We start from the raw sequence: 18,263 nt of genomic DNA, 5'->3' as shown, positions 1-18,263 counted from the left end.
ACTTTTTTAAATTCATTTTTACTGGATATAGGCGTCACTGGCTGGGCCAGCATTTCTTGCCCATCCCTAACTGCCCTCCATTTCAGAGGGCATTTGAGAGTCAACCACATTGCTGGTCTGGAGTCACATGTAGGCCAGACCAGGTAAGGATGGCAGGTTTCCTTTTCTAAAGGACGTTATGGGTTTTTATGACAATTGACAATAGTTAAGGTTTGTCATTAGACTTTTAATTCAAGATTTTAATTGAATACAAATTTCACCATCGACTGTGGTGGGATTCGAACCTGGGTCCCCAGAGCCTTACCCTGAGTCCAGTGATAATTCCACTGTGCCGCTGCCTCCCCTATTCATCCAATTGTTATTGTTTATCTCAGGGCGCAGAAACAACAGAATCCAACGTTGCCGGTCACACATGAAGTCGTCTATGTTTCAGCAGGCTGTAATACTGATTAAATCCCTTCCCACACATGGAGCAGTTGAAAGGTTTTGCCCCAGTGTGAACTCGCTGGTGTCTCTGCAGGCGGGATGGATCAGTGAATCCCTTCCCACACAGGGAGCAGGTGAATGGTTCTGTCGCAGTGTGAGCTCGCTGGTGTTTCAGCATATAGGATGAATCAGTGAATCCCTTCCCACACACAGAGCAGGTGAACGGCTTCTCCCCGGTGTGAATGCGTTGGTGTCTCAGCAGGCCAGACGACTGAGCGAATCCCTTTCCACACACAGAGCACAGGAACGGCCTCTCCCCGGTGTGAATGCGTTTGTGTTTCAGCAGATCATCACTTCTTTTAAAGGTCTTATTGCATTCTGAGCATTGAAAAGGTCTCTTATCAGAGTGAATGTGTTGGTGTTGATTGCAGGAGGAAAACTGAGCAAATCCTTTGCCACAAATGGAGCAGGAGAACGGCTTCTCCCCTGTGTGAATGCGGCGGTGTCTCCGGAGGCTGGATGACTCCGTGAAAGCCTTCCCACACACGGAGCAAATGAATCCCCTCTCCCCGGTGTGAATAGGCCGGTGACTCAGCAGATGCTGCAAACAAGTAAATGCTTTCCCACACATAGGGCAAACGTATGGCCTCTCCCCAGTGTGAGTGCCCTGGTGTCTCAGCAGACTAATCCTTCTTTTGAAGGTCTTCTCACATTTAAAGCATTTAAAATGTCTCTTCTGAAAATGAATCTGTTGGTGAACGGTGCAGTGGGAGGACTGAGTGAATCTCTTCCCACACTGGGAGCAGCTGAATGGCCTGTCCTTGGTGTGAACTTGTTGGTGCTCAGTGAGATGCACTGAGTCGCTGAATGACTCTCCACAGTGAGAGCAGCTGAACGGTCTCTCGTGTGTGTGAAGGAGCTGGTGCTCTGCAAGGCGGGAGGACTGGCTGAACCTCTTCCCGCAGTGGGAGCAGCTGAACGGTCTCTCGTCAGTGTGAAGGAGCTGGTGTTGGGCCTGTTCCTCAGAGGTTTCAATGCTTTGCCCAGAGTCAGAGCTTTGAAGAGGCTTCTGAATAATGTGATCGAGTTGGTGAGCCAGCAGGTTGGACGAACACATGAATTTCTTCCCACACACGGAGCAGGTGAATGAACTCTCACTATTGCGAGTTCGCTGTCGTGTCAGCATGTTTTCCAGCTGTATCAATCCCTCCCCACAGGAGGAGCAAGGAAACAGATTCTCACCAGTTTCCAACTGAGATGGTCAATTAAATCCCTTCAGATGCACAAACCTTCAAATCCCAATGAATTGATTGACTCTGTCTGACGTGAGATTTGATTGTCCAGACTGCAAATCCTCCTCTTCTATTTCCTGCAAAATAAGTTTACAAAGAATTACGTGGCTGGCACGGTGGCACAGTGGTTAGTCCTCCTGCCTCACAGCGCCAGGGACCTGGGTTCGATTCCGGCCTTGGTTACCTGTCTGTGTAGAGTTTACACAGTAAGGAGTTTAACAACACCAGGTTAAAGTCCAACAGGTTTATTTGGTAGCAAACGCCACTTGCTTTCGGAGCGCTGCTGTGTGGAGTTTGCATATTCTCCACTTGTTTGCGTGGGTTTCCTCCAGGTGCTCCGGTTTTCTCCCACAGTCCAAAGATATTCAGGTTAGGTGGACTGGCCATGCTAAATTATCCATTTTCCCCCCAGGGTGTGTAGGTTAGGGAGATTAGTGGGGTAAATAAGTTGGGTTATGTTGTTGGGGCCTTGGTGGGATGCTCTGTCGGAGAGTTGACTTGATGGGCCAAATAGCCTCCTTCCGAGCTGTGGAATTCTATGAATATATCTATCCTGGACTGACAGTGATGGCTTTTGTAAATTCCCTTTGCAGGATATTGGAAAGGAGGATTTACAGCAAGAAAACACAAACCAAACATCACGTTGAGATCTGACAGTCACTCGGATCATTAGGAGCTGATTGTTATTGTCTTTGAACAGGGAAGGAGAATTGTTTGTTCTGTCTGTGACAATACACAAACAGGCCATTCGGTTTATCGAGTCTGTACTGGAGTTTATACTCCACATGAGTCTCCTCTCATTCTGATCACCACATCTCAGCTTTTCACTTGATTTTTCCAATCCCTTTTCTCTCATAAGCTCATATATTTTCCTTTTGAAAGCATCTAAAGTATTTGTGTCAACCACTTCCAGTCGCAGTGAGTTCCAAATTCTAACAACTGTCTGAAGAAAGAAACATCTCCTATTTTCCTGTCTGATTTATTTGTTGTCTGTTCATGGTTCCCAGTCATGGAAAAACCAACAAGTGGAAACATTCCATTCACATCTACCTACTTATCCCATTCAGAAAGCCCGTATCAGAAGAGACAACATTTTCTCTTGGTTTGAGCTTGTGGTGTGTAAATCCTCCCTTTCTAACCCCCTGGAACAAAAAATATCCAAAATCCATCACGATAGAAAATCCAGGTACAAGTAATTCAGAAAGCTATTATTTGTTATGAGGGGAATGGAGTAAAAGCAGGGAAGTTATGTTTCAGTTGCACACGGTGAGTCTGTATCTGGAGCAATGTTTACATTATCGATTTCCTTATTTAAGGAAAAATATAAATGCATTAGAAGTTCATAGAAGGTTTAGTCGACTAACACCTGGAATAGGTGGATAGTCTGATGAGGAGCAGTGAGACAGTCTCTGCTCGAGTTTAAAAGAGTAAGAGGCAACTTAATTTAAACCTTTCAGATCCTGAAAGGTCTTGGATGTGGAGAGGAGTCATCGAGGTTTATAGCATGGAAACAGGCCCTTCAGCCCAACTTGTCCATGCTGCCCCTTTTTTTAACCCCGAAACTAGTCCCAATTGCCCGCATTTGGCCCATATCCCTCTATACCCATCATACCAGTGTAACTATCTAAATGCTTTTCAAAAGACAAAATTGTACCCGCCTCTACTACTACCTCTGGCAGTTTGCTCAAGACACTCCCCACCCTCTGTATGAAAATATTGCCCCTCTGGACCCTTTGTATCTCTCCCTTCTCACCTGAAATCTATGCCCTCTAGTTTTAGACTCCCCTACCTTTGCAAAAAGATATTGACTATCTAGCTGATCTATGGCCCTCATTATTTTATAGACCGCTATAGGATCACCCCTATGCCTCCTGCGCTCCAGAAAAAAAATTCCCAGTCTATCCAGTCTCTCCTTATAACCATCAAATCCCAGTAGCATCCTCGTAAATCTTTTCTGCACTCTTTCTCGTTTAATAACAACCTTTCTATAATAGGGTGACCAGAACTGCACACAGTATTCCAAGTGTGGTCTGACACAAGTCTTGTACAACTTCAACAAGACGTCCCAACTCCTGTATTTAATGTTCTGACCAATGAAACCAAGCATGCCGAATGCCTTCTTCGCCACTCTACCTATGAACCTGTACCCCTAGATCTCTTTGTTCTGTAACTCTCCCCAATGCCCTACCATTAACTGAGTAAGTCCTGTCCTGGTTCAATCTACCAAAATGCATCACCTCGCATTTATCAAAATTAAACTCCATCTGCCATTCACCAGCCCACTGGCCCAATTGATCAAGATCCCGATGCAATCCGAGGTAACCTTCTTCACTGTCCACTATGCCACCAATCCTGGTGTCATCTGCAAACTTACTAACCATACTGCAAACTTACTAACCATGCCTACTAAATTCTCATCCACATCATGAATATAAACGACAAATAACAGTGGACCCAACACCGATCACTGAGGCACACGGCTGGTCACAGGCCTCCAGTTTGAAAAACAACGATCTACAACCACCCGTCTTCTGTCATCAAGCCAGTTTTGTACCTATTTGGCTACCTCATCCTGGATCCCGTGAGATTACCCTTATGCAACAACTTACCATTTGATACCTTGTCAAAGGCCTTGCTAAAGTCCATGTAAAGAACATTAACTGCACTGCCCTCTTCTAACTTCTTGGTTACCCATTCAAAAAACTCAATCAAATTTGTGAGACATGATTTTCCACTCCAAAGCCATGCTGACTGTTTCTAATCAGTCCTTGCCTCTCTACATGCCTGTAGATCCTGTCTCTCAAAATACCTTCCAACAACTTGTTGGAAGTGTTGTTTACTCTTATGGGAGAATCTCGGGGTCACTGTTTAAACAAGTGTTGCGCATAGAGACAGAGATTAGATATTTTTCACACAGTGGGTCGTGAATCTTTGGATCTCCATTCCTCAAAAGTAGATATATATCTCTTGGGGCAAAAGGGATATTATGGGGGGATGGGTGGGACAAGGGTATTGAATTTGAGGATCAGCCATGACCATAATGAATGGCAGGGAATGTTCAAAGGGCTGAATGGCCTCCTTCCGCTTCTATTTTCTATGCATGTTTCTATGTAAACATGAGGAGCTTGGGGCTGAAGTGTAACCAAAAGGCCATAAGACATAGGAGCAGAATTAGGCCACTCGGCCCATCGAGGCTGCTTCACCATTCAGTCATGGGCTGATATTTTTCTCATCCCCATTCTCCTACCTTTTCCCCATAACCCCTGATCCACTTATTAATCAAGAACCTATCTATCTCTGTCTTAAAGACACTCAATGACCTGGCCTCCACAGCCTTCTGTGGCAAAGAGTTCCACAGATTCACCACTCTCTGGTGGGCCAGTGGGCTGACGAATGGCAGATGGAATTTAATTTCGACAAATGCGAAGTGATGCATTTTGGTAGATTGAACCAGGACAGGACTTACTCAGTTAATGGTAGGGCGTTGGGGAGAGTTACAGAACTAAGAGATCTAGGGGTACATGTTCATAGCTCCTTCAAAGTGGAGTCACAGGTGGACAGAGTGGTGAAGAAGGCATTCGGCATGCTTGGTTTCATCGGTCAGAACATTGAATACAGGAGTTGGGACGTCTTGTTGAAGTTGTACAAGACATTGGTAAGGCCACACTTGGAATACTGTGTGCAATTCTGGTCACCCTATTATAGAAAGGATAGTATTAAACTAGAAAGAGTGCAGAAAAGATTTAGTAGAATGCTACCGGGACTTGATGGATTGAGTATAAGGAGAGGCTGAATGGACTGGAACTTTTTTCTCTGGAGCGTAGGAGGCTGAGGGGTGATCTTATAGAAGTCTATAAAATAATGAGGGGCATAGTCAATATCTTTTCCCAAAGGTAGATAGTCAATATCTTTTCCCAAAGGTAGGGGAGTCTAAAACTAGAGGGCACAGGTTTAAGGTGGGAGATACAAAAGTGTCCAGAGGGGCAATTTGTTCACACAGAGGGTGGTGAGTGTCTGGAACAAGCTGTGGGTACAATTGTATCTTTTAAAAAGCATTTAGATAGTTACATGGGTACGATGGGAATAGAGGGATATGGGCCAAATGTAGGCAATTGGGATTCGCTTCAGGGGTTTTAAAAAAAAGGGCGGCATGGACAAGTTGGGCCGAAGGGCCTGTTTCCATGCTGTAAACCTCAATGACTCTGGCTGAAGAAATTCTTCCTCATCTCTGTTTGAAAGGAACATCCCTTTAGTCTGAGGTTGTGCCCTCTGGTTCTAGTTTTTCCTACTAGTGGAAACATCCTCTCCATGTCCACTCTGTCCAGGCCTCGCCGTACCCTGTAAGTTTCAATAAATTCCTCCTCAACCTTCTAAACTCCAACAAGTACAAAAGCCGTGTAACCGCTTCAGGTAAGTATTCCGGATGCCACCTCTCATACTGAATATGTACATGACCCATTAACTTCTCTCGGCTGCAAACGTGAGGTGCAGCCTGGGAGTGGGTGAAGCTGTTTGAAAATCTGATGCTCAAATTTAGTCATGTTTCCGAGCACTCGGACCCGGTGGGAGCAGAAACACAAAGACCCGCCCCCTCACGGTTGCGTCACCAAAACACCAGCGCATGCGCTCTGCTCCCTGCTCAATCAAGATGGCGGCTGTTAACCTGAGCTTCGTCTCGGGAAAAAGACCTGAAGCTGCAAACACGGGACCTACGGGCTCATATTCGATGTTTGAGGCCTTCAACAGGTATTTAGAAACCCTCTACGTCCATCCGCCGGTTCCATTGCTCCCTCTATGTTTCTGCATCCTTACCGGCTGCTGATGAGACACAGGAACTTCTCTCCAGTCGCTGTCACCCGCACTGCGCGTGCTGCAAACGCCTTTGCTTACCGCGCATGCGCACTTCTCCCATGCGTGGAACAGGGAACTCTTCCGATTGGTCCGGAGCTGCGCATGTTTCAGGTCTGCCCCTCATTCACTCCGATTGGTTGGAGGACCAGCCGCTCCCGCTCGGTCCTCCAGTCCCGCCCTCTCTTCCGATTGGTTCGGAGCTGCCGTCAATCAGTCCCCTGGGCATTGTGATGTGGAGCATGCGCAGTGTCATTGCTGTCCTTGGCGCTTGTTTGTCCCGGAGAAGCGGAGTCAGCGTTAGGCGGTGGCTGGGAGGATTTGGAAACACTTTGTGGATCCGCAAACCCTTCAGAATCATTGTCAGCTCCCTGGTTTGCAGCTGCGGGGCTTCTCCCTCCCTCCCTCCCGGGAACAGGCCCAGGTTAACGGCCCCATCCTGGCTCAGCCACTGGAGGATGGTTCACATCAGAGGATGGGGGAGGGGGACAATAAATAAGAGGTTACACTTTGGCCTCAAATCAATGAGGACTCTGATCTCTGGGAAGGAAGGGAACCCTGGGAGGTGGGCGGGGAGGATTCACAAACACCCGCTGGAGGCCCCAACACCCCCAGTAAGACCCATTGGTTTTATTGTCAGTCTGCAGACAGCAGCTGGAGAACTGAATCCACAGTAAGAGTTTTAACAACACCAGGTTAAAGTCCAACAGGTTTATTTGGCAGCAAATGCCATGAGCTTTCGGAGCACTGCTCCTTTGTCCGATTGAGTGGATATCTGCTCTCAAACAGGGCATACAGAGACAGAAAATCAAGTTACAGAATACTGATTAGAATGCGAATCTTTACAGCTAATCAGGTCTTAAAGATACAGACAGTGTGAGTGGAGGGAGCATTAGGCACAGGTTAATGAAATGAGTATTGTCTCCAGACAGGACAGCCAGTGAGATTCTGCAAGTCCAGGAGGCAAGCTGTGGGGGTTACCGATAGTGTGACATGAACCCAAGATCCTGGTTTAGGCCGCCCTCATGTGTGCGGAACTTGGCTCTCAGTTCTGCTCAGCGACTCTGCGCTGTCGTGTGTCGTGAAGGCTGCCTTGGAGAATGCTTACCCGAAGATCAGAGGCTGAATGCCCATGACCGCTGAAGTGTTCCCCAACAGGAAATGAATGGTCTTGCCTGGTGATTGTCGAGCGGTGTTCATTCAGCCGTTGTCGTAGCGTCTGCATGGTTTTCCCAATGTACTATGCCTCGGGGCATCCTTTCCTGCAGCGTATCAGGTAGACAATGTTGGCCGAGTTGCAAGAGTAGGTACCGTGTATCAGGTAGATGGTGTTCTCACGTGAGACGATGGCATCCGTGTCGATGATCCGGCACGTCTTGCAGAGGTTGCTGTGGCAGGGTTGTGTGGTGTCGTGGTCACTGTTCTCCTGAAGGCTGGTTAGTTTGCTGCGGACAATGGTCTGTTTGAGGTTGTGCGGTTGTTTGAAGGCGAGAAGTGGGGGTGTGGGGATGGTCTTGACGAGATGTTCGTCTTCATCAATGACATGTCATTGATCAGAACTGAATCCAGACAGAGGAGAGGGAGGGAGGGAGAAAACTGGGAATGGAGGAAAAGAATGTTGGAGATGATGAGATGGGTTTGGATTTCAGCCCAGGGAGGAGGGAGAGTGTGTGGAATGGGGATTTACAGGTTTGGGGGAACAAGCGGAAAAAATGTTCCAGAGAAACTAGAATTGTCTGTTCAGAATTTCGATCCTGGACTGACAGTAGTTTTGTTATCTTCTTTTGCAGGATATTTGAAGGGGAAGATTTACAGACTGGAAACTCAAATCAAATTTCATACGAATATTTTACAATCATTCGATTTATCAGCACCTAAACTCAATTAGCCTTTGAATGTGGAAGGAAAAATGTTTGTTCTGCCTGTGGGAAAAGATTTCAAACATCAGTGTGACTGGAGAAGCATCGAGACACATGCACACACTGGAGTGAGAGTGTTCCAGTGAACTGACTGTGGAAAGAGCTTTACCCAGTTACGCAGCCTGAAAAACATCACACCATTCACTGTCGGGTGAAACCGTACACGCATTCTGTGTGGACGAGGATTTAACAGATCATCCAACCTGGAGAGACACAAAGACACCAGCACCATGGAGAAACAGTGGAAATGTGAAGACTGTGGAAAAGTATGTAAAACCCCATCTCAGCTGGAAATTCATCGACGCAGTCACACTGGGGAGAGACCATTCAGCTGCTGTATGTGTGGTAAAAAATTCGCACAGTCATTTAGCCTGGTGTCACACCAGCGAGTTCACACTGAGGACAGACCGTTTAAATGCTCTGACTGTGGGAACAGTTTTAAGAGTTCTGAGGGTTTAATTCAACATCAACGGGTTCACACTGGCGAGAGACCATTCAATTGCTCTCAATGTGGGAAGAACTTCAGGCAAGTATCTCACCTCACTGAACACCTACGTGTTCACACTGGGGAGAAACCGTTCACCTGCTCCATGTGTGGGAAGGGATTCACTTGTGCTTCCCACCTCACTGAACACAAGCGTGTTCACACTGGGGAGAGACCATTCAGCTGCTCTCAGTGTGGGAAACATTTCAGGCAGTATTCCACCCTCACTGAACACAAGCGTGTTCACACTGGGGAGAGACCATTTCTTTGCTCCTTTTGTGGGAAAGGATTTGTTAAATCATCCCATCTTCTCAGACACCAGCGCATCCACACTGGAGAGAGACCATTCACCTGCGCTGAGTGTGGGAAGAGATTCACTACAACATCTCACCTCAGTGAACACCAGAGTCTTCACACTGGGGAGAAACCTTTCACCTGCTGCTTATGTGGCAAGGGATTCACATGTTTATCCTACCTCAGAAGAGACAAAATTGTTCACTCCGATGAGAGACCCTGTAAGTGTTCTGACTGTGGGAAGAGGTTTAAAAGCAGAAATGAACTGATGAAACACCAGCCTCTTCACACAGGGGAGAGACCGTTTGCTTGCTCTGTGTGTGGGAAGGGATTCACTCAGTCATCACAGCTCAGCAACCATCAGCTTGTTCACACTGATAAGAGACCGTTTAAATGCTTTGACTGTGGAAAGAGCTTTAAAAGTGCAGGGAATCGGCAGAGACACCAAACCACTCACACTGAGAGAGGCTGTTCAGCTGCTCTTCATCTGGGAACTGATTCACTACTTCATCCCAAATCACTGAACACCTGCGGGTTCACACTGGTGGGAGGCCATTCCTCTGATTTGAGTGTGGGAAGGGGTTCACTGTCACCCAGCCTGCTAAAACACCAGTGCACTCCCACTGAGGGAGCATGTTCACCTGCTCCGTGTGTGACAAGGGATTCAATCAGTTAAGCAGCTTTATTTCACATCAACTTGTTCAGACCGAAAAATACATGGTTTTGATGTTCTGATTGTGACGAGATTTAAAAGTGTAATGGATCTGCTGCAACACAAGCACAACACTGAGCAGAGGCTGTTTACCTGCTCCATGTGTGGGAAGGGATTCACTCAGTCATTGTATCTCAGTAAACATCAACTTGTTCACATTGAGAAGAGACTGTTTAAATGGTTGGACTGTGAGAAGAGGTTTAAAAGCTCCCTCCCTAACAGCACCGTGTACCTGTACCACAGGGATTGCAGGTGATTGAAGAAGGCAGCTCACCACCACCTTCACAAGAGTAATGAGGAAGGGGCAATAAATGCGGGCCTGAGCATTTGAAAAATGGATAGAAGTCATCGGTGATTTTTCACTCGGTTATTAAGAAGCAACGGTTTAGATATGATACATAAAAGACATAAAACCTGTCTAAGATCCCGGATGAAGGAAATACTGATCTCCGCTGATCGCTGGAGCTGATAATCTCCTCGGAATGGGATGTGGACAGAGATGCCCACATCCTGTAAATTAATATGAAATAAGTAATCTGCTGAGACACCAACCCACAGATACTGGAGAGGCCTTTCACCTGCAGTGTGTGAGAGAAGCAATTTATTCTCATTCACCCTGCAGACACACCAGTGAGATAACAGGTGATTCCAGGGGTTGGATTCTGCTTTAATCACATCCAGGACTCAACTGTGTTCATTCTGACATTTGGAGTTTTTTTTTCAGTTGACGTTAATAATCCCTGGAACTGGGCTAGAGTTTATTAATCTGTATATAATTAAATCAGCTTTGTGACAAACTCAGTGTTGGAGTCCTTGATTTCACTAAGAGGAGACTGATTGATGTCCTGTTACTGACTGTTCCATTGTTGGGTCTTTTCTCCTTTTTTAATGGAAGATTTATATTTATAATAGCGCCTTTCACAACTTCAGGATGTCCCAACGTGCTTTTACAGCCAATGAAGTTCTTTGAAGTGTAATCAATGCCTTAGTGCAGGAAATGCAGTCCCCAAATTGTGCACAGCAAGATCCCACACACATGTGATTGTGAGCAGAGAATCTGTTCAGTGATGATTGTTGAGGGATAAATATTAAGCAATAAACTTCTCCGCTCTTTGGAATAACATCCTGGGAAGTTTTACACCCAACTAAGAGGGCAGATGGGGCCATGGTTGAAGGTCTCATCTGATTTTCAGGGATGGGTAATAGAATCCTTTACCACAGTCCTCACATTTCCACGATTTCTCCAATGTGGCTGTGTCAGTGGTTTTCCAGATGGGATGGATAATTGAATCCTTTACCAAAATCCTCACATTTCCATGGTGTCTTCATACAGCCAGAGCTCTTGTGTCTCTCCAGGTTGGACAGTCAGCGCCGTTCACATACAGAATAGGTTTACTATCGAGTCCCCCGCTGTCACTGGAACAATGTTTTTTTTCAGGTTGTGAAACTAATCAAAACTCACTTCAGTGCAACACCCAGGTGTATATCTCGGTGCTTTTTCTAATCACACTGATGTTTGGAAGGTTTTTCCACAGATTGAATCTGGAAAATGAAGTTTTTCTCCATCCTAAGGCTGATGATATTCAGATCCTGATGAATAATATCAGGATCTGATGTGATGTTTGATTTGAATTTCCTGTATGCAAATGTTCTTTTAATAAATTCCGTAAAAGGAATTTTAAAATGTAACCAGTGTCAGTCCAGCATTAAGATGCAGAACAGACAATTCTAGCTTCTCTGGAACATGTTTCTGTCTGTTGTTCCCCCAAATCTGTAAATACCCATCCCACACACACTCCCTCCTCCCTGGGCTGAAATTAAAATAAAGTTATGGATAATTATTTCTGTATGCTTTTAACAAATTTGGTATAGAATGATGTCCAAAGAGATGGATCAGCATAAGCTCATTTAATAATAGAGCTTGATGGCCGAATGGCCTACTCTGGCTCCTATTTCCTATTTCCCATGATCTTGTGTTCTCAAGTGTTATATATCAACTTATTAATTGTCACGAGTGTTGCCTGTATCTCCATTATTTTTTATCATTTACCTATGTGAACTGCTGGTGTGTATCAAATGGAATGTGTACTGTACTTTCATTGCACTATTGGAGTTTTACAATGTTTATGCCATTGTGGGATATCTTCTGAGAAAGGTGATGAATTGAAAGTAACAAGTACAAGGAACGATTTACAACATACAAGCTGTCAACGGCAGGAACAAATCAATCCTTGCATTGTGTTGGCTGCTGGCTGCGGAATATAATTGGCACATACACACTGGGCAGTGCTGTACAGTGTAATAGGGGCACACATACTGGGCAGTGCTAAAGGGACTTTAACTTTGCAAATATTGACTGGAAAAGCTATAGTTCGAGTACTTTAGATGGGTCAGTTTTTGTCCAATGTGTGCAGGAGGGTTTCCTGACACAGTATGTGGATAGGCCAACAAGAGGCAAGGCCGCATTGGATTTGGTACTGGGTAATGAACCAGACCAGGTGTTAGATTTGGAGGTAGGGGAGCACTTTGGTGATAGTGACCACAATTTGGTTATGCTTACTTTAGAGATGGAAAGGAATAGGTATATACTGAAGGGCAAATATTATAGTTGGGGGAAAGGAAATTATGATGCGATTAGGTGAGATTTAGGATGCATAGGTTGGGGAAGGAAACTGCAGGGGATGGGCACAATTGAAATGTGGAGCTTGTTCAAGGAACAGCTACTGGGTTTCCCTGATAAGTATGTACCTGTCAGGCAGGGAGGAAGTGGTCGAGTGAGGGAACCGTGGTTTACTAAAGAAGTTGAATCTCTTGTGAAGAGGAAGAAGGAGACTTATATAAAGATGAGACGTGAAGGCTCAGTTAGGGCGCTTGAGAGTTACAAGTTAGCCAGGAAGGACCTAAAGAGAGAGTTAAGAAGAGCCAGGAGGGAACATGAGAGGTCTTTGGCAGGTAGGATCAAGGAAAACCCTAAAGCTTTCTATAGGTATGTCAGGAATAAAAGAATGACTAGGGTAAGATTAGGGCCAGTCAAGGACGGTAGTGGGAAGTTATGCGTGGAGCATGAAGAGATAGGAGAGGCGCTAAATGAATATTTTTCGTCAGTATTCACGCAGGAAAAAGACAATGTTGTCGAGGAGAATACTGAGATACAGGCTATTGGACTAGATGGGATTGAGGTTAATAAGGAGGAGGTGTTAGCAATTCTGGACAGTGTGAAAATAGATAAGTCCCCTGGGCCGGATGGGATTCATCCCAGGATTCTCTGGGAGGCTAGGGAGGAGATTGCAGAGCCTTTGCCTTTGACCTTTATGTCGTCATTGACTACAGGAATAGTGCCAGAAGACTGGAGGATAGCAAATGTTGTCCCCTTGTTCAAGAAGGGGAGTAGAGACAAACCTGGCAATTATAGACCAGTGAGCCTTACTTCTGTTGTGGGCGAAGTTTTGGAAAGGATTATAAGAGATAGGATTTATAATCATCTGGAATGGAATAATTTGATTAGGGATAGTCAACACGGTTTTATGAAGGGTAGGTCGTGCCTCACAAACCTTATTGAGTTTTTTGAGAAGGTGACCAAAGAGGTGGATGAGGGTAAAGCAGTTGATGTGGTGTATATGGATTTCAGTAATGCGTTTGATAAGGTTCCCCACGGTAAGCTATTGCAGAAGATACGGAGGCATGAGATTGAGGGTGATTTAGCGGTTTGGATCAGGAATTGGCTAGCTGTAAGAAGGTAGAGGGTGGTGGTTGATGGGAAATGTTCATCCTGGAGTTCAGTTACTAGTGGTGTACCACAAGGATCTGTTTTGGGGCCACTGCTGTTTGTCATTTTTATAAATGACCTGGATGAGGGCGCAGAAGGATGGGTTAGTAAATTTGTGGATGACACTAAAGTTGGTGGAGCTGTGGAGTGCAGAAGGTTGTTGCAGGTTACAGAGGGACATAGATAAGCTGCAGAGCTGGGCTGAGAGGAGGCAAATGGAGTTTAATGCGGAAAAGTGTGAGGTGATTCGCTTTGGAAGGAGTAACAGGAATACAGAGTACTGGGCTAATGGTAAGATACTTGGTAGTGTGGATGAACAGAGAGATCTCGGTGTCCATGTGCATAGATCCCTGAAAGTTGGCACCCAGGTTGATAGGGTTGTTAAGAAGGCGTACGGAGTGTTAGCTTTTATTGGTAGAGGGATTGAGTTTCGGAGCCAGGAGGTCATGTTGCAGCTGTACAAAACTCTGGTCCAGCCGCACTTGGAGTATTGCGTACAGTTCTGGTCACCGCATTATAGGAAGGATGTGGAAGCATTGGAAAGGGTGCAGAGGAGATTTACTAGGATGTTGCCTGGTATGGTGGGAAGGTCTTATGAGGAAAGGCTGAGGGACTTGAGGTTGTTTTCGTTAGAGAGAAGGTTAAGAGGTGACTTAATAGAGGCTTACAAGATGATCAGAGGATTAGATAGGGTGGATAGTGAGAGACTTTTTCCTCAGATGGTGATAGCTAACACGAGGGGACATAGCTTTAAATTGAGTTTTGATAGATATAGGACAGATATCAGAGGTAGGTTCTTCACTCAGAGAGTAGTAAGGGCGTGGAATGCCCTGCCTGCAGCAGTAGTGGACTCACCAACATTAAGGACATTTAAATGGTCATTGGATAAACATATGGATGATATTGGAATAGTGTAGGTTAGAGGGGCTTTAGATTGGTTTCACTGGTCGGCACAACATCGAGGGCTGAAGGGCCTGTACTGCGCTCTAATGTTCTATGTTCTATGTGCAGGTACGGTGGATTGGCCATGCTAAATTGCCCTTTGGTGTTTGGAGAGGGGGGGGGGGGAGGGGTGGTGGCTAGCAAGGTGAATGCATGGGGTTGTGGGGATGGGGCCTGGTGCAGACTTGATGGGCCAAATGGCCTCCTTCTGCACTGTCGGGATTTTACGATTCTCGTGGAACAGACCTTGTATCCAGAACTGACTGCGTGGAGATTTTCTTAGAGCAGCCAAACAAGAGGAAAGGTTTCCTGCTGCTGTGCTGAGAATCCAGATTGCACTAAACACGCCCACGCCCTCCGACATTGACCTCTCCTGGATACCTTACACTGCCTGGCGAGTGATTGACAGCAGCTTGGGGCCAATAGGGAGAGAGGGCGGGGTTGGAGGACCGATCGGAAGCGGCTGGTCCTCCAAGCAATTAGAGTTAATGAGGGGGCGGGGCTTGGCTGTGAGTGAAGCATGCGCAGTCCAGTTAATGGCGACGGAGACCAGATTTTTTTCTTTGGATCTGCCATCCGTGACGGAGAGAATGGCGAGACGAAGGGAACCACGGATCAGGTGAGTGACTGGATACGTAACGTAAACACGTTACACAAACCGCAAATGCGGAAAAATATCCCACCGTTTCCCGTGAACCGTTGCCCCCTCCCTGCAGCAGGGGCCGCAGCTTTCTCACAGAGCTGGGTTCAGCGGCCGCTATCTTTATCCAGGCATTAGCAGCAGCGCGCATGCGCGGCTCCATCTTTGTTCGGGGCAGGAGCAGCCGAATGTGTCCATCGCCGCCACCTTTGTTGGGGGCAACAATTTTGATTATCTCCAAGTGAGAATCTCCATCAACCTGCTTCACTCTGTCACTTCCAGTTTCTTACTGATGAGGCAGAACAATTATATATATCCAGGGCAGTCACCATTATTTGTATTTATATTGTGCATGAATAGAATTAAACTTTTAAAGACATTTCAGAGAAAGGTTATGAAATAACAATTGACATTGAGCCACATCACGAGATATTAGGTTTTAAGGAGAATCTTAACTGAGAAAAATAAGGTGGCGAATCAGAGAGGTTTAAGGAGGAAATTCCAGAGCTTCTGAAATAGGCAAAATCAGTAATGATGGAACGATTAAAATCAGGAATGCTCAAGTGGTCAAAATTAGATGAGTGCAGAGATCTCGGAGGGTGTGGGCCTGGAGGAGATTACAGAGATTGGGATGATTGCAACCATGGAGGAAAACAAGGATAAGAAATTTGCAATCTTGGTGCATCTTAAAATGAAGCATTGTATTTCAGTGAGCATTTGTTTGTAGATCAGCATTCATCAATATATGTGCCATGGGTGGCACAGTGGTTAGCACTGCTGCCTCACAGCGTCAGGGACCCGGGTTCGATTCCCGGCTTGGCTCACTGTCTGTCTGCGTGGAGCTTGCATGTTCTCCCCCGTGCCTGTGTGGGTTTCCTCTGAGTTCTCCGGTTTCCTCCCACAGTCTGAAAGACGTGTTAGTTAACTACCCAAACAGGCGCTGGAGTGTGGCGACTCGGGGAATTTCACAGTAACTTCATTGTAGCGTTCATGAAAGCCTTACTTGTGACTAATAAATAAACTTTCGCTTTAACTTTAATCTTTAAATGGGGGACATTTCTGCTCATCCAACCTTGGATGTCAGACAAGTTCGGATGCTATGTAGCTTGGAGGGGAACTTGCAGGTGATGGTGTCCACATACTCTTGCTGCCCTGGTCCATCCAGGTGGTGGAGGTTGAGGGATTATGAGATTGTGGTTCAGTTCTAGGTCGAGAGAATGCCTCCCATTTGCCCCTGTCTCTTGCTGCTTTCTCTCTGTTTTTCTCTCTGTCTCTCTCTCTGTCTCTCTTGTAACATAGATTTCTCTGGCCCAGGGTGCTACATCATTCAATATGATGATGACATGTGGTTGAAAGGCAGATCAGCTTCGACAGGCCGAATGGCCTATTCCTGCTCCTATTTCTTGTGTTGTTGCAGAGGCCACAACCTTGTGTCGACTCAGACCAGAGGCCGGCTTTCTTCCCTGAAGGACAGTACTGACCATTTCACTTCTGACAAAGGATCAAACAGGTTTCATGGTCACTTTTTCCTTGTGCCAGCCCCATAAATAACCAGATTAATTCAGCTCAATTTCACAACCTGCCTTTTGTGAGTTCTTTCTCATCCCCTTTTTTCTGTTTAAAATCAATTTCAGATTATCTGAAGCGGAGGATTTCCAATCAGAAAACTCAAACCAAACATCCCATCAGGATCAGATGGAGTCACCCAATTTATTGTCAGCTGAATATTTGTGAATTTTGAACATGGAAGGAAAAAGCACTGTTCACAGTGGGGAGAAACAGTGGGAATGTGGGGAGGGATTCAGATCTCCATGTGAACTGGAAACTCATTGGCCCAGACACACCGGGGAGAGGTCATTCACTTGCTCCAAGTGTGTGAAGGGATTCTCTCGCTCATCCAGCCTGCTGAGACACCAGCGAGTTCACACTGGAGAGAGACCTTTCAATTGTTCCAACTGTGGGAAGGGATTCGCTCAGTCAGGCAACCTGCTGAGACACCAGCGAGTTCACACTGGGAAGAGACCATTCACTTGCTCAGAGTGTGGGAAAGGATTCGCTCGGTCCTCTGACTTGATGGCGCACCAGCGAGTTCACACTGACGAGAGACCATTTAAATGTCCAGTCTGTGGGAAGTGCTATAAAAGTTCCCAGGACCTGATACTCCATCAACGTGCTCACAGTGACGAGAGGCCATTCAGATGCTCTCATTGTGGGACTGGGTTCAAACAATCATCTCAACTCACTGAGCACCAGCGTACTCACACCGGGGAGAGGCCATTCACCTGCTCTGTGTGTGGGAATGGGTTCAGTCGGTCATCTAACCTGCGGACACACCAGCGAATTCACACTGGGGAGAGGCCATTCACCTGCTCTGTGTGTGGGAATGGGTTCAGTCGGTCATCTAACCTGCGGACACACCAGCGAATTCACACTGGAGAGAGATCTTTCACCTGTTCTGAGTGTGGGAAGGGATTCACTCAATTATCCACTCTGCTGAATCACCAGAGTGTTCACAATGAGAAGAGACCATTTCAATGTCCAGACTGCAGGAAGTGCTACAAAAGTTCCCGGCAACTGCTCCACCATCAACGAGTTCACACTGAGGAGAGACCTTTTAAATGCCCAGACTGTGAGAAGTGTTTTAAAAGTTCTGGGGAACTGATGCGCCATCAACGTGTTCACACTGACGAGAAACCATTCAGGTGCTCTCACTGTGACACTGGGTTCAAGACATCATCTGACCTCACTGTACATCAGCGAGTTCACACTGGGGAGAAAGCATTCACCTGCTCCCAGTGTGGGAAGGGATTCACTCAGTCATCCTCCCTGCTGACACACCAGCGAGTTCACACCAGGGAAAGGCCGTTCACCTGCCCCAAGTGTGGGAAGAGATTCACTCAGTCATCCAACCTGCTGAGACACCAGCGAATTCACAAGTAA

The 18,263-nt window shown here is 46.2% G+C and overlaps 2 protein-coding genes across 2 annotated transcripts; one reads left to right on the top strand and one right to left on the bottom strand.

Moving 5' to 3' along the window:
* Nucleotides 1-273: 273 nt before the first annotated feature.
* On the bottom strand, nt 274-6,550 carry LOC144485786 (uncharacterized). The gene is made up of 2 exons (XM_078203871.1): nt 6,432-6,550; nt 274-1,795 (listed from the first exon to the last, which is right to left on the bottom strand). Exon 2 carries the CDS (start codon nt 1,610-1,612, stop codon nt 407-409), a length of 1,206 nt encoding a protein of 401 aa, XP_078059997.1. The 5' UTR covers nt 1,613-1,795; nt 6,432-6,550; the 3' UTR covers nt 274-406.
* LOC144485780 (uncharacterized) lies at nt 6,367-18,263 on the top strand. Its single transcript, XM_078203864.1, has 4 exons — nt 6,367-6,464; nt 8,793-9,832; nt 9,969-10,104; nt 17,162-18,263. Exons 1-4 carry the CDS (start codon nt 6,367-6,369, stop codon nt 18,261-18,263), a joined length of 2,376 nt encoding a protein of 791 aa, XP_078059990.1.

This window comes from Mustelus asterias, unplaced genomic scaffold (genome assembly GCF_964213995.1).
Source record: "Mustelus asterias unplaced genomic scaffold, sMusAst1.hap1.1 HAP1_SCAFFOLD_220, whole genome shotgun sequence".
Lineage (NCBI taxonomy): Eukaryota > Metazoa > Chordata > Chondrichthyes > Carcharhiniformes > Triakidae > Mustelus > Mustelus asterias.
This window is presented reverse-complemented; position numbering and strand designations above follow the sequence as displayed.